This window comes from Nicrophorus vespilloides, unplaced genomic scaffold (genome assembly GCF_001412225.1).
Source record: "Nicrophorus vespilloides isolate i.1.1-1 unplaced genomic scaffold, Nicve_v1.0, whole genome shotgun sequence".
Taxonomy (NCBI): domain Eukaryota; kingdom Metazoa; phylum Arthropoda; class Insecta; order Coleoptera; family Silphidae; genus Nicrophorus; species Nicrophorus vespilloides.
The window spans coordinates 52,712-69,014 of record NW_017099680.1 but is presented as its reverse complement, the minus strand read 5'-3'; the positions used below and the strand labels follow the sequence as shown (position 1 = coordinate 69,014).

General features: G+C 33.1%; 1 protein-coding gene across 1 annotated transcript in view; it reads right to left on the bottom strand.

Annotated features, from left to right (window-relative positions):
* The window catches only part of LOC108565176 (mucin-2-like), a 37,904-nt gene that overhangs the window by 6,400 nt on the left and 15,201 nt on the right, over window positions 1-16,303 (bottom strand). The window contains exons 3-8 of the mRNA XM_017924491.1: window positions 7,990-9,468; window positions 7,311-7,928; window positions 6,805-7,125; window positions 3,937-4,068; window positions 1,927-2,034; window positions 1,572-1,853 (exon numbers count right to left, since the gene is read on the bottom strand). Of these exons, the coding sequence (XP_017779980.1) occupies window positions 1,572-1,853; window positions 1,927-2,034; window positions 3,937-4,068; window positions 6,805-7,125; window positions 7,311-7,928; window positions 7,990-9,468 (2,940 nt within the window). The remainder of the gene's footprint in view (window positions 1-1,571; window positions 1,854-1,926; window positions 2,035-3,936; window positions 4,069-6,804; window positions 7,126-7,310; window positions 7,929-7,989; window positions 9,469-16,303) is intronic.

The following is a 16,303-nucleotide window of genomic DNA, read 5'->3' as shown; positions in this document are numbered from 1 at the left end:
CCACGATTCAGGATCGTCACCGTGGTGGCCTCCTCTTCGTTGGACACAGCCTCGTTGCCGGATGTTATTTGCACGCTGCTTAGACTTACTTTGAATTGCTCCGTAGTTAGAGGAGCCTCTGTCGTCGGTTTTTCAGTTTCGATCAAGTTCGCGGTTAAATCGATAGTCGTCATTTCAGGCATCTCCGTTCCTGAAATCGATGCTTGGGGGGTCGTGCTGGGATTCATTTCGGTTACAGGGGATTCACTTGCCTTCTTTGATTCTAATTTAACCTCCGTGGTCTGTTCAGGTTTCTGTTCGGTGGTCGATTCAACAACACCCATTTCCGTTGAAGACTCTACCTTCGCTACAGAATCAGTCGAAGCTTCGATCTTTGCTTCAGTAGTACTTTCAACTTTCATCTCCTCTGCAATTCTAGATTCGATTGGAGCTTCCGCTTTCACTTCCGTCGCAGTCTCGATTTTCATTTCAACTGCAGCTTCGATCTTTGCTATAGTTGTCGGTTCTACTCTCATTTCAGTCGTAGACTCGACTTTCATTATGTCGGCAGAAGTCTCAGATTTGATTTCAGTCGAAGCCTCAACCTTCATTTCAGTTGTAGATTCAACCTTCATTTCAGTAGAAGCCTCAACCTTCATTTCAGTTGTAGATTCTACCTTCATTTCAGTCGTAGATTCAACTTTCATATCAATCATAGATTCAACTTTCAATTCAGTTGTAGATTCAACTTTAATTTCAGTAGAAGCATCAACCTTCATTTCAGTTGTAGATTCGGCTTTCATTTCAGTCGTAGCTTCGAGTTTCATCTCGGTGGTTGATTCAACTGTAGCGTCAGTCGTTAAATCAACTATGGCTTTCAATGTAGGGCTAATAGTGGTTTCCATTGGAGCGTTGGTTGTTGCTTCGACCTTGATTTCAGCAAATCTCGATAGAATCTCAGCGTTTTGCTGTGTATTCTGTTCGGTAATCATCCCAGTACTGGATTCCATAGGGATTTCGGTTGATAATATTATGTTGGTACTTTCTGTTGTTACCTTTTCAGTTGGGTTCTGCATTACAGTTGTAGTTATTTCGGATTTGGTGGTAACTTCGGGTGTTGGTTCTGGAGAGGTGATGGGATTCGCTTGGACGGTGGTTGTAGGTGGATTAGTGGTAGTGATGGGGGATTCGGTTGTCGTGGGTATGTTAATACTGTTATCGACAAAGTTTATCTCGGTGGGATTGGTAATTTCCAAAAAGTCGGTGAAATCGAGGGAGGAGACAGTGGATGGATTGAAGTCAGCGCTGAGGCTGACTGTGTTGGCGAAGGATGGTGGAATCGTGCCGGGGCTTATCGAGAGGCTGTTGACGAGGTCGGAGACGTCGTAGAAAGTAGATGGAAGAAGAGTCGTAGATTTGGGAGAGCCAAGGGAGGCTATGTAATCGGCCAAAGAGATGGCGACAGTGCTGTAGGGTTGCGGTGCTTCGGTTGTCGTATGTTTTGGCTTAGGTTTCAGAAGGTTCAACAATTGCCCCAAGGTGCCACCGTGTTTCGGAGATAGTGCTTTTAGCATGCTCTCGGTTGTACCTACATGATCGGTGGCCTGAATCGCCGACAGAGAACTCAAGATCCTCTCAATTATAGTCGTAGGCTTCTCCGTGGTCACCTCCGCCACCTTCGTCGTCGTTTGTTCTAAAGTTGGTTTCTTGCTGGCAATCTTTAAAATTGCCGAGGACTCCGTGACGCCTTTGCTGGAGGCGCCGTCCTTCTCCTCGCCCGGTTTCGTCGTCGTGGATATCGACGTTATCGAATTGATAATTCGTTCGATTATTGATACAGGTTTTGATTGATCGTTTTTACCGCCGTCGGGCACCTTTAAAACGTAAAAATACCACATCAGTTCCGCGACACCTCAAAATACCAAACACTACAGTTTCTACATTTACCAGGTTCGTTGCGTTTTCGCTAATCAGATTATCGGAATAAAGGGAATTCACGGGTTCGTCGATCGAAATCACCGGGAAACCGTCCAGTTCTCCTTGAATACCTCGGACCTACAAAAACCGCACGTGCGTCTTCTCTTTGATTTCGAATTACAACAACAACAACAACAGAATATGATGGAAAATGGATGAGAGTTCGGACAGTGAATACATTCCTACCGAGATTAATTGTGCTCGATACGGTTTTAGTACTTTACCTAAATCCTCATACATTCCGGTTAAATTTGCAAATAAATAATCATTCTTTTAGTTACCTGTTTTTAATTTTAAATAAATAAATAAACAGATTTGTGCTGCAAAGAATGTTAAATGAAATAATAAAAATAATAATAAATAACTCGTACTCTTTGTTTAGTTCAATAAATAATGGGCTATATACAAACGCATGAGCGTGGTGAATATATACAAATACTTCGTAATCGGAAAAATCAGACAGACATTACAAAATATGCTTTGTTTATTTGTGCTCCCAACAATATTAATAATAAAAATAATAATAGAAATAATAATAATAAAAAAATATAGTACACCTCAAACAATTATTAGATAATACATAAGAGTATTACAAAGAATACATAAAATATTTTTAATACATACAGAATTTCTTTTTGTCAACTTGCAGCATTAATTGCAGACTGTTAATTTTCGATAAAAAAAACTTTGGTATAATCAATACTGGGATTTATTTTTAATTTAAACTTTGATATCACAATAATTTTGTACATTCCGATTTCATTTTAATGCTGTAAGTTTTTACTTTCTAACTAAATTAAAGCTCAATAAAATAAAATATACTTTGAAATCTCTCTTGATAAAAACCTTGATTATTTTTGTGGTAATATTTGTAACATTTACAATTGATTAAATACAACTTTATATTGATAAAACTTTTGACTACTTCAAATTTAACTCAATTAATAAAAATATCTATAATTACATAAATAATTAGAGATATAAAAAGCAGTGAATGTGAATCAATTGAAGAAAAATAAAACTTTTGTCCACTCAAAAAAGATTTCATTGTATGTATATATATATAACTGTCATATTTTATAATTATTACATTCATGTGGTAAAGATATATATTTCTGATTGATGTAAACTTATGAAACTGCAAAATCTAATTGCATATTGGCTTTAAATATAAACATAGACAATTATAATAATAATAAGTTGGTACTAATATAATAAAATTGTGGGTGTTAATGTATTAATAATATACAAAATATTTATATACTTATGTTTTGGTTAGTATAATGTTAAGTTTTTCTTGCTGTTTTTTTTTCTTGTAGTTTATTTACCTGCACCTGCGTATTTGTATGTTTGTATGTGAATGAGTGCAATATGTGAAGCAGAGTGGTGGAGAGTAGTGGTTGTACTAGAAGAAGAACAAGAAGAAGAAGCAGTGTGTTCGTATTGTCCAACCCCCTTCACACGAGTTTATTGAAGGACCACCGGTTTGGTTCCATTTCGGACCACACGAAATCCTTCGACAAAGACAAAAGCAATTAGACTCAGAGTCAGAGGCAGCACACAACCAAGCAACTTTCTTTTGTTACCATCATTTGACGACAGCCTCAGTCGCCAAAACAAAAACATAGGGGGCAAATTATTTATTAATTTATATCATTAATGTTTTGTTTTCTTTTTTCATCATCCAAGGTGTACTATTTTTTTTTAATTATTATTAATGTCGGTGCATATTTTATACAGATTATCAATTTACAAAATTGAATGCAATTTTTGTTTCTTATTTTCTTTTTTCAAAGTATTTTCAGAATTTGTATACATTCCCAAATTGGAATAAAGTTAATGAAATATAAACCCAAAATATTTGTTCTGTATGATATTGTATGTAAATATATATATAAAAAGATAGTTTTACTGTTTGCAAGTGCGTCGGAGGATGCAGGCGAAAATATCACCTATCCAAGCAAACGGACGACGACTTACCTGCTGACCAGATGGAGTTATTGTTGGTACGGTGGGGACATAAACTGGGGTCGCGGTGGAAGCCCTCACCGGAGTCGAACGGGTTTCACCACGATACCTCGAGCTGTATCTATTGGCCTTCTTCACCGTCACCTGAAAACAGAAGCAACAAAGCAATTTTAAATGAATGATTAAATTCATAAAATAATTTAGTAAAAATGGGGCTAATACAAATTAAGCAAAGTAAGACATGTAATGAAGCAATTAAAAAAAAAAGCTTTACTTGTTAGTACACGAAAACTCCTAAGCAATAAAATAAATTGCTGACAGAGAATTGAATATCACTGATAAATTGTATATAAGTTGAAACTGTTGATAAATTATATAAGAAACAGAAAGAGAACCGTGATTCCCATATAAATATACAAGTAGTTAATTTATTGTATAATAACAAATTACTATAAAAAGTCGAATATTTGAAATAAAAATAATTTTATATAAAAAAATTGTTCAATGGTTTGTCGTAAATAAGAATCTTATGCAATGTTGTTATAAAAGACAAGTATTTTATGTATAAGCAAAAGTTGATGTTATTATTCAAATATGTATGTAAAGTAGATATTAATTGATGTTTTTCGTAAAATAATCTTGATAAATTGAAGAAAGAATTAATGATGCATGTGGGAAGGGTGTGAAATGCATTAATCAAGTTTGAATTGCAAACGTTGTTTGGGGTGAAGTAATTGAAATGCAGTTGCGAATGAATGGTGCGAATGGGAGCCAAGGAATGATTGGTAGGTTCAGGTGTGAGAATGAGGAAAGTGTGAATAGGTATCGGAGAGAGCGGAAGATTACGTAAATGGTGTGAACTAGATAAGGATGTATGGGCAAATGACATAAACTGTGCGCACCTTTACAGATTCTAAAACTAGTTTACCGAGTTTATTGAAACTGAAGGATGGATCTAATTAGCCGGAACAAAGGATTTGATTGCGTTCATCGATGCAGAAAGAGCATAACTTATTATTAATTATTAATATTCAAAGATAAGATAAGTTTAAACTTATAAATATGCATTATAAATTACACATCAAATTCAATTTAAGCGCTTATAAATAATAATTTTAGATATATTCATATTATTATTACATTACAACCTCAATAATCAATAATAATCTAGTATTAAATAAGACAAATCCAAAGAAAGTATAAACTTATAAATTAATTTCTGTAAAACTTTCAACAATTCTCTGTATGTAATCATGTGTTGAACAATATTACTAATTAAGTGATTAAATTCACTGTCATTTATTTATGAATCATCTTGGAAATTTCGCAAAATGTGTATGCAAAAAAAAATGTAGCAACTTTCGCTTTACAAAAATATCACTTAAGAATGTCACCACAAAGTGGTTTGTAAATGCAACAACAAATACAACTAATTCTAACAATAAGATTTTTAATGGATCTAAATCTTGATGGAAGTTTTAACATTATTGAAATCACGAACAAAACAATGTGATATAAAACGTGATTTATTTTTATAAATTAATTAAAATGAACGTGGGAACAATAAATAATCATTCGTATGTTTTATAAGAAAATGTACACCACGTATTTACTTTTAATTGGGAGACATTAAGTGAAGATGCAAGATGATTTTTGTTTCACTTTGCTTCAAGTATTATATATTTACTTAATTTATTATAAATATATATAACAGTTAAATATGAAAATTTTAGTAGAACATATGCTTCATGTTTTTTAATTGTTTTTAGAAAGAAAAACTTAATTATTCTTTAAGACAAGTATTGAGATGAATTACATAATAAGTTCATTTCTTATACCCATTAGATATTTCCTATTTTCTGCAATTGTGAATATATTAATAATTAATTACTTTATAACGATTTGCACTAATTTAGTCTGTATGAATTAATACTCTATTAAGTTTATACCATATATCTATTTCCTATTCATTTTATTTTATAACAATGTATATATCAAAATAAAATTTGTAAACTTAATTATGAAAAATAATGGATTTGTATTTACATTGACTCATTAAAACTTGGATTGAAACGTATAATAAAATATCCACAAGAAAGTTATTTGCGTAGCTGAATTAGAGCATAAAATATACGTTAAATCTCGGAGAATTTAACCATTGACAGAATAATAAACGCAACAGCAAAAAAAAAGCACGCGCAGAGCATTACATAAAATAAAGCGATTGCTTCTCTTTCACGACAATTATTACGATTCGCAGCAAAAACTCGGTAATTACTGAAAGAAGGAATTACGCTAAAGCCTAAATCAATATTAATCAGCTACGAGATTTAATAAATTCGTGACATAATTTTGAAATAATTAAATCCCGCGCCTTTCACTGTTCAACTACCGATTTCCGCACACAAATAACAATTATTCAATAAATAATTATTCCGAAAAAAAAGTGAATTTATGAATACGTACAATGGCTTTAAGCAGCGTTTCGCAAATGCATATTTATAATAATATAACACACAACAATTGCAACGCATTGCGACACGACGAAATGAATTTCGGAATGGCGATAAATGCTGCTTGCCTATTTCGAAATGTCACCGAAAATTTCCAATTGACAGAGCAAATTGATTGTTCGACTTAAGAACACTGCTGTAGTTTTGAAGATAATTTGCGTATCGTGCGCTCGCGTAGTTTCACTTTCCAACTGTTATTTAATGTGGATTAATGTGCAGTTGTGACTTTTGTATTTTAATAATTATCGTCTTCTCTGTTTCTGAGCAGAAAAGTCGATTACAATTGAATTTCACTAAGTCATAACTGGAAGAGAAATCTCCAAAGAATGCCGATGATGCGCTGTGACCCAAAATAATTGCTGCTTACCTGAGGCAGTTGAGTATTTCCATCGATTTTGTTGGAGCGAGGTATGGGTTTTCGTTCTTCATGTTTGATGCTTTTCCTGGTGAAGGTCGGTCTTGAGCTCGGCTTGGGGCTCGTCTTCTCGACACTGTCCTCGCTTTTCGCAACGAATCTTGCGTGGTAACGTCCAGACGTTTTCCTAGTTGCAGGTCTCTTGCTCGTTACTTCCGGTTGATCTATGCGTAGCTTAAGAGGCGCATCCGGTTTGTATTCGCGTCTCTTAGTTGAGAAGCGACGTCTCGGCGTTTTCGGCGTTGCCACCAACTCGTTCTCATCATCTTCCACCTAAGACAAGTCCAAAATGATGTTAATAAAGAGCAAAGGTGGCGGCGGCTTAATTGCAAGAGATCGGAACGACCTATCGACGCAAAGTGAAAGTTCGTGAAAAAACATTAAACGATGCAGCGATCGGAAAATTACAAACTAACTACCTTTAATGTTATGGTATTAAAAGAACAACGAATACATACATTAAATGGTATTGGTGATGATGATGGTAAGACAGCAGCAGTAGACGGTCGTATAGTAGTTGTAGAAGTAGTAGTGGTAGAAGTAGTAGTTGAAGAAGTTGATGGTATATTAGTTGTTGTCGAAGAAGGTTTTTGCGAAGTTCTCAATGATGATCGCGGTTGAGAACGTTGTGATGACGAGCGAAAGGTTATTACAGGGGTCGGTGGGATACTTGGATAAATTGCGGTGCTTGTTTTGAAAGCGCCGATTGGAATATTTTCAAATTCGTTCGAATGTTTTAAAGGTTTTCTTAATTTAGCAGTAGTCGCCTTTTTGGCAGGCGGTGGACCGGTAGTGGTAGGAACAACGCTAGGATAATTAGCGGTAACAGTTTTGATTGGAGTAATTACAGATTCTGTGGAATATCTTAAAGGTTTTCGCGATTTGGTAGAGGTATGCTTTTTAGTAGGTGGTGAAATGGTTGTGGAAGTGGTAGTAGTTGATATTGTGGTGCTAGCAGTGGTAGAACGTTGCGTGACGCGTTCTTTTCTACTTGGTGTTGTAGATGATGAAGAGGGTTTTGGTGCAACGGTAGGAACGCTCGCAACAATCCTCTCGGTATGCGCGATTCTTGACGCCTTAGCGGAAGGCAAAAGGGAAATTAAAAACGACAGTTGATTAAAGAAGATCTTACAATACCTTTTTGCCCTTTTCTTCCTTGGTTTTGGCTTGGATCAAAGCCTTGAACTGAGGCGGGTAGTTGTCAGTATCGTCCACTTCATCAGAGTCATCCTTGGATTTAACGTTGGTCAATTGAACTTCGGATTTGGTTGTTCCCCTGTCCAACAACTTCTTCTTAACCTCTACCTTTTTCCTACGCATGACCTTCCTTGTCGAAATGACTTCACTGACCTCGCTCTGAACAGTTTCCTTGGTGATGGGTTTCTCTGTAACTTGCTTAGTTTCGGTGGTGATTTTATTTTGGCGAGAGGAAATAGTGACAGAACGGGACGTAGATGTGGGAGGTGGTGCATGTCTGATGGGGTTTTCTACTGTAGACGAAGCCACAAATTCATCGACTGGAGCGCGAGTTCTGCCTCGTCTGCTCGATGTTCTTGGTACAACTTTTGGTTCAGCTTCAAATAAAGGCAAGACCTCAAGTTTGGTTTCATCCACAACGTTAAATCTAGCCCTTGAACGACCCCTGGAAGAGCGTTCCGGTCTTGGAGTGGTCGAAGCTTCAACCGTTTTAACTGATTCTTTAACATTATCCGGACGAGTATTAATTCTTCTGCGAGATGGTTGCCTGGTCGAAGCCGCAGCTTGCGTTTCGGTTTTTCTTCCCCTCGATGTTGAAGTCCTTGATCTGGTTTTCTGAGGCTCAATTTGTTCCGTTGTTGTGCTCACTTCTACTTTCCTTCTTTGAGAACCAGTGCGCCTTTCATTCCTTGGCTTTGCAGAAACTTCCTCTTCGTTTTCTAGGATGGATGGTCCACGTCCCCTAAGCGTTTCCTTTTCTGGACGTCTGCGGCCTGCGCGAAAATTCGTCCTTGAGCTACTCGTTGTAGACTCCGAAGAGTCTTCCTGCTTCCTGTTGGTGCGAACCCTTGTGCGAGTACGTGCCGCCGTTGGAACAGATTCAGTTGTTAAAGCCGGTCTTTGTCCTCTGCGTAAATTGCTACCACGGCGCGAAGAAGACGCTTCAGTGCTTGGAGCTGGGGTTGTAGTAGTGGTTGTTGTCGATGAACTAGTGGAGCTGATCTTCTCAACTTCATCCATCTCCAATTGCATGGTGGTAATATCAACATCTTCTGGAAGCTCTTTCTCTGGGACATCGTTGAAAGGTTTGATTGATTCTTCAGGTGGAGCGGTTTCAGCAGCTACCGGCGCTGGTTCGAACAACTTAGTTTTCGGTGCGTTTGTTGCTTCAAATTTCGTTTCCGTTATTACTCTTGGCTTCGCTATTCTTCTGGTAGTTTCCGGTATATCGTCGACAACTTCCTCCACTTCGTACAGTCTTCTCGCAATGGGGGCATTCTGTTTCTTGGCTACTTTCGGAGTGGTTCTCTCCTGCTCGGTGACGGCTTGCGCGAATTCCGGCGTCTTCACGAATCTGGCTCTGCCTCTACCTCTGACAGCTCTTTGGGTGACTTCTGCAGCATCGGTAGCGTCGATCTTCTGGAACAGATAAGTTTTAAGGTCACTCGTAAACTTGATACAGAGAGTTTCAGCGTTAGAATTGAAATTGGAAAGGAAACGAGGTATGCATGCATTCAATATGTGCACGACTCGGCCTTGCCGGACGGAATTTTTGCAACTAATTCCCGTCCATAATTACAATGATCACTTAATGTATCCAAATGCACAGGTACACGGAATTATCGGCTTTCTTGCGAAGGAAAAACGAAAAGGGAAAACCGTTAATGCGCGCTCCGCAGATAGTTTTTCATTCGAGCACAAAAAGGGAAACTCGCCTTTGGAAATCCGGTGTATTCATAGAGACAAAAAGAGAGAGAAAATTAGTTCTTTAATTTCAATCACGACCGTGCATGATCCTTGAGATTGTACGCATTTATCCGATTCGTGTGTTCGTCTGGTTCTTTGTAAACTCTTAAACGGTGTTTGCATTCGCTGCGGGTGTTCGGAGCGAGAATGAAAGTGGTCCACTTTTGGTCACCGCGTTCTTACGCAATCCTCTCGATGGTATTAGGATCAGAGGATTGGCTTTGCGGAACAATACACATAACACACTTTAATATCTCAAATGATAACATTTATCGAAAACGCTATTCCCCTTTTACTAAAGAGCAACAACTACAAAAAAAAACAAATCACACTTCATGGTCACATTTAATTAGGCATCTGATGGTCGACACATTAATTATCCTAAATTGATCTTTAAAACTGCATTCTATAGCTTTATAATTAAATTAAATGCATTCAAATGTAACCTAGAACTAATGATTATTATTTTTATGAATATAATTATTTCTAATGAAATTAATGTAGGAATTCAAAATAACTCTTATAGTAATATATTAGATAAACCTAAATATAACATATTCATAGTTAATCTTTTGTTTTTCATACATATATAATATTTCAAAATAATAACTTCAGTTAGATTTGATAACCATCAATTTATTCTCAATGTATTTATAGAAATTAAATTCAAGACACACATGATAATATCTTATTTGTTCTTAATATGACCCAAATATAATATGTGACATTTATAACATTACAAAATAATTACAACTATCTGAAATGTCATATAATGTCATTTTAATACCATAAATTATACGTAATAATGAATTAGATTATTTAACGATTTGATTATTCTAATATACTTTAATTAATTTAGGTCTGTGCAAGGTCAAAGTTTATGTGGAATTTGCCCAAATTTTCAATTCAAAGAAATATATGATAATTTTAATCGATACTATAATATTGGTCAGTTATTATTCGACCTTGGGATTCAATCAAAATAATGTTGAACCAAATTCAGTCTATATGATTTGTTATTTATTAAATAACATATCGAACATGTTTAAACCAATGTACTTTTTCTTTGTAAAAATATTACTAAAACTGGAGCAAATGTTATGAATCATAGCTTTTCTATCAACTTTCATTTCGTCTATAATAATACTATTACCCAAACATTAGTTTCTTTTTATTATAATAATTTACATAATTAAGCGATAATAACTCAATGTATGTAAGAAATAATGTAAATAAAAATTGATTTTTTTTTTGTTCTTAAAGTATACAACAAGTATGTGTTACAAATAAATAAATCTCATAAAATATTATTAGTTTACCAACAAAACTTGTATTCCGCTTCACACTACATGATTAGAATGTGATAAGTCATATTCCAAGGTGCATTGTTAGTAGGTTTTGTTCTTTTCCAACGTAACCAGAGGACATGACATTATTTTTGCAACGAAGGTAACGTGTATGAATTTATTCATTTTATTTCCCTAATTTTTAACAATTCCTGAATTTCTTCAAGGTTTGCTTCTATAAATGTCAGTTATAAAAATATTTTAGTACTCATTTGTCAAAATATTTTAATTATTAAGAAAAAAAGCAAACAAAAAATCAGAAAAAGCATATGTTGTATGATCACCAATTAATTTATTATCCTTGTCGCACTTTGCTTAACTTTCACTAGACAACATTCTAACTGATGTGAGCTATAATTATCAGATTGTAATAAATTCACATTTTTTATAGATTTTTCCATATTGCAAACGTAATATAATACTTGTTAATGAAATTCTATACATTATAACATATAGTGTCTTCAATTTAAATATATATAAAAAATAGGAACGTTTTAAAGGTCATTCTTAGAATTTATATCTAGATGTCTGGGATAAATAAAATTCCATTGCATAAACATTGACGAAAAGCCATAGAAAACTTGATTGCGTTGCGTAATCGACGCAAAGCATTTCGAACGGTCGCCATTCCGTTGCAGATATATACAGTTACAAACGTAAATAGCTCTTACCTATTAATCTGTAACAATTAATTGAACTTTTCTAATATTACAACTACCTACAATAGTATAAATTTCATTTAGTTTACAATACAGTTTCCATAAATAAGTTTATTTTCTTTCATCTTCAAGCGGGTACAAAACTGACACAATTTATCATAACCAAACTTTTTTCTGAAGATGTTTGAAATGTCACCTTTCAAAATATGTATACAAATCATTTGTTTTTAACAATTATGATTCCAATGCCTTCTATAAGAAAATTGACACCAACTCTTAGGACATCTCAAATATTATTTAACTCATTGCAAATTTATTATAAAATATACGAAGTGCTTAAATTGAATAATTTACGGAAATAGAAAAAAAAGTTAAATCTAATAAAAACTCGTGTTTTCAACAGAATCTTGCTTTATTAACTCTGTGTATGAAATACATTCTATTGTTTGTAATATAGTTTATGAAGCGGTGTTGTTTCTGCAGGAAAGTTCCAAATAAGGTTTCCAATTTAGGTATACACCGCCTTTCTTTCATTACTATGGGATACATGTAATTTCCTTGTTGTACAATTGTGGTTTACTTTTTTACGATCCGACCCGGTTTTCTGCGGCACATAAGAAACTTCACTAATTATTACTTGCATCTACAAAATCTCCAACTGCATTTCATTAATTTAAGTCCTACTTCTCTTTACAAACATAGACAAATCGTAATTATCACATTAGATTGTAATAGTCACGTAGTTTTGAAACAATTAAGTAAATACATAAAAATCATTGCATTTACACAACGTTTTTTTATTATCTATAAATATTAAGAAATACTTGTTAACGTCTTTCTTTAAGTACATTTTGATACATTACATTATTGTTATACATAGAACATTTTTGGTGTTAAACTTTTTACAATATTGAGAAAATTTAAATAACTATAATGATTAAGTTTAAATCTACTTAAGTCAATGGTATTTAGAATATTTTCTCAAAAGACTTCAATAACTGATTGATTTAAGTAATAATGAATCGATTAATTATGAGATTTGCTTTTGGAATTCTATAACTATGTAAACAATACAAATTTGAAAACGGATTAATATTGGTTAAAATTTTATAATAATGTCTTCACATTCAATACATAATTTACCAAAACTTCTTTTTCTTTTTTCAAAGAATATTGCAGTAAATTTTGTACCAAACTCGTCAATGTTAGTAGCAACTTAGACATGTTAAAATTTGAGCAAGTTCCTCATTCTTAATTCATTTTTTTTTTTCAAAATTTAATGTAATTTATATATACCTAAATATAACAAAATAATATTAAATTTAACATTAATAATCAGGTGCGAAGTGTTAACATAAGTGGTCTTAAACTGACTCCTTGGGGGTTCTGGAGTAGCATTGTTTGGGAAGCTCAAATAACCCAAATAATCCTATAAAAAAACATTCCTAAATCCGTCCTTGTTCATAATAGATCAAAAATCTATACAAATCATAATATAAGATGACTAAATTGTAAAATTTAACACAATTGTTGTGTTTTGTATCATCTAATATTCGAGTACAAATGTCTGAATTCAATTGCGTATCGCAATGATTATAAATAATATAAATGATTGCACATATAAAAATAATATTTATACGAGTCCATATCTAATCTATAAATAGAAATAATGAAACTATAGTTTAAATCATGATACTTTCAATAATATTTCCATAAATAAAGTAATAAGAATTTGCGTTTTTACTACTGATTACATTCAAAACAATTATACGTCTTTCTTACAAATTGTAGATATCTATGAACGCCATATATTTTGGTTTATTCATAATATCAGTAGTAATCAAAATTATTTATTTTGAAGCAGAAAAAAAACACTCAGAATAGATAAACTTTCTATTAATACATTAATTTAAAATAACATCAATTTACAATATTTTATGACTCATTTTTTTTTTAAATTTTAAACTATTGGTAAATAAAATTATTAAAAAAATAATACTACAAATATTGTTTTAGCATTAATTAATGTATTTTTTTACTAATTAAATCGATTATTTATACATTTTTGGAAGACAATTTAATCGTGAACAATTCATTTTTTTTATTGTTGATCTTATTGCAGAAAATCTTAATAACTTTATTTTTATAATCAAAATTATAAATGTAAAAGTACTTATTTTTTAAACTAATTATTAATTAATAACAACTTAAATTAAATTTACAATATTCTTTTAAATAATTATGAACAACGTTTAAAATAATTATAATCAAGTAAAAATTTAGTTAGAATGACAAAATAAATCAAGGTCGATTTAGCTTGAACAAATTATACATGCTACATTTTTGTTGCAGCAAATTTTATTGAGAGTGAACAAATTAAAACAAATTTCGAAATGAATTTATACAAGTAATGCGATTTACTGTTTACTTCCGTACTATTGATGTTGGAATGCTATTTACGAACTAATTCGGTTGTCATTGTAATTTTTCAAGTAAACTTGCTTCAAGGAAAGAACCAGATACATTTTGTTAATCAGAGCAAGTTTTTATTTATGTTTTGTTTGTTTCTCTTATTGGGCAAACGAGAATGCAAAAAACCGAAACCCGTTGATATTTGGCTCTGAATTCCCAAGAACAAGACAATTTGTTCATTTATTTTTACATGTAAATAAATCACTTGTAAAATTGTTATTGGCGCTAATGCACATTCAACTTTAATACGATATAAATCCACTCGCATGTAGTATTGGATACAACACTTTCAAAGGCCTTCGATTTGAGCGTCGAGCATTTCGCGGTTTCCACCGAAAGCCGACCTCGATACATACAACAAGAACACGCAGAAAACTCATTTACCAAAACGTTATATATATTTTTTTTTAATTGGGCGCCTCAATTTCATCTCCATTTGTAACTAATTATACTTCGAAGTTTCTTGATGCGCAATGATGAGAAAGAAACACGTTTCCCAATGCAAATGATCATCTAGATTTACGAATCTGATGATGATAGCAATTACAAAGAGTGAAATCTCAGATGAAAATATCTTTTGTAGGTGAGAAAGTTGAATTGCATCTGACCAGATAGAATTGTTTTCTAGTGAAGAAAGAAACAACGAGATGGGTGAAATTCGTTCGAATCGGTAATGCCCGATGACTTGTGACGACCGCGAATTTGTAAAACGTGCCGATGATTAAGCAACGCCGGAGCAGAAGAAATAATAAAAAAAGGAAACTTCGAGTAATTTATGCTGGTCTCTGCTTTTTGGAGATGCGAAGATTCTCGAGTTGCATTGAAATGCTATAACCTACTTAGTGACCAATACATTAAAACTCTTTCACTATCTTAAGGACAAGGTTTCACTTTTATTTTGTATAAAAAAATAAGAAATAAAATGTAAGAAAATATTGGAATGTAGGTTGTATTTAGGTTTTCATCGATTTTCATTTTTACCGAGTTACATTTATATAACGTTTTTTATTATTTATATATATTAAGAAATTCTTGTTAATATCTTGTATTAAGTACATTTTGATAGTTACTATTATTGTCTTATACATAGAATATTTATGGTGTTAAACTTTTTACAATATTGAGAAAATTTGAGTATAAATAACTATAATGATTAAGTTTACATCTACTTAAGTCTACTTAAGACGATTTTCTCAAAAGTCTTCAATAAGTGATTGATTTGAGTAATATAAAAAAAAACTCTTTCACTATTTTAAGGACAAGGTTTCACATTTTTTTTTTGTATTTAAAAAACAGAAATAAAATGTAAGGAAATATTGGAATGTAGGTAGTATTTAGGTTTCCATCGATTTTCGTCTTTGTTCTTCGCAACTCTCCTCGAGATTGTTACAATCACCGAGTCCGGTTATTAATTAATAACACTCGAGCTCTCGGTTGCAGAAATTTGAAAGTATAATGCAATAGCAGCGAGCAGCAATCCGCCATATTATAAACTACGCTCGTATATAACGCGATTACGTAAACAGATCTTGTCCACATTTTGAAACGGCCACGGGGGGGCGAAACGGTTTTTCAGCGCAGAAAATGTCACTCAACCCGATGCGAAATTCCCGCTCGCCCTGAACTTTACTTCAGCTTTTCATAATTTTAAGCGACAGCACATACAAACAATATTGTTATCAACCTAAACCATCTCGTTTTTAATTAATCCGCTTTAATTTAAAAGAATAATATATTTTAATCCTTGATTAAAGGTGGAAGTATTTTGAAACAGCCTCGCAGAAACATAAACCATTTGACATTTCATATTGACACAGATTTTTATTCAACTTGAAGGAGTTCTTATTTAATTTATTGTATCTGCGTATCGAAATATTTAAGGAATTCGAAATAACTCTTTTATTTCGTTACTCGAAGGAATTTAAGCTAAAAATTAATCACATTAATTAATCTGTTATGCAAATTGGGTAACTTTCGTCAAATGTCAAGATTGGTGCATCCTTTCTAAGATGATTCCATTCCAATGCATAA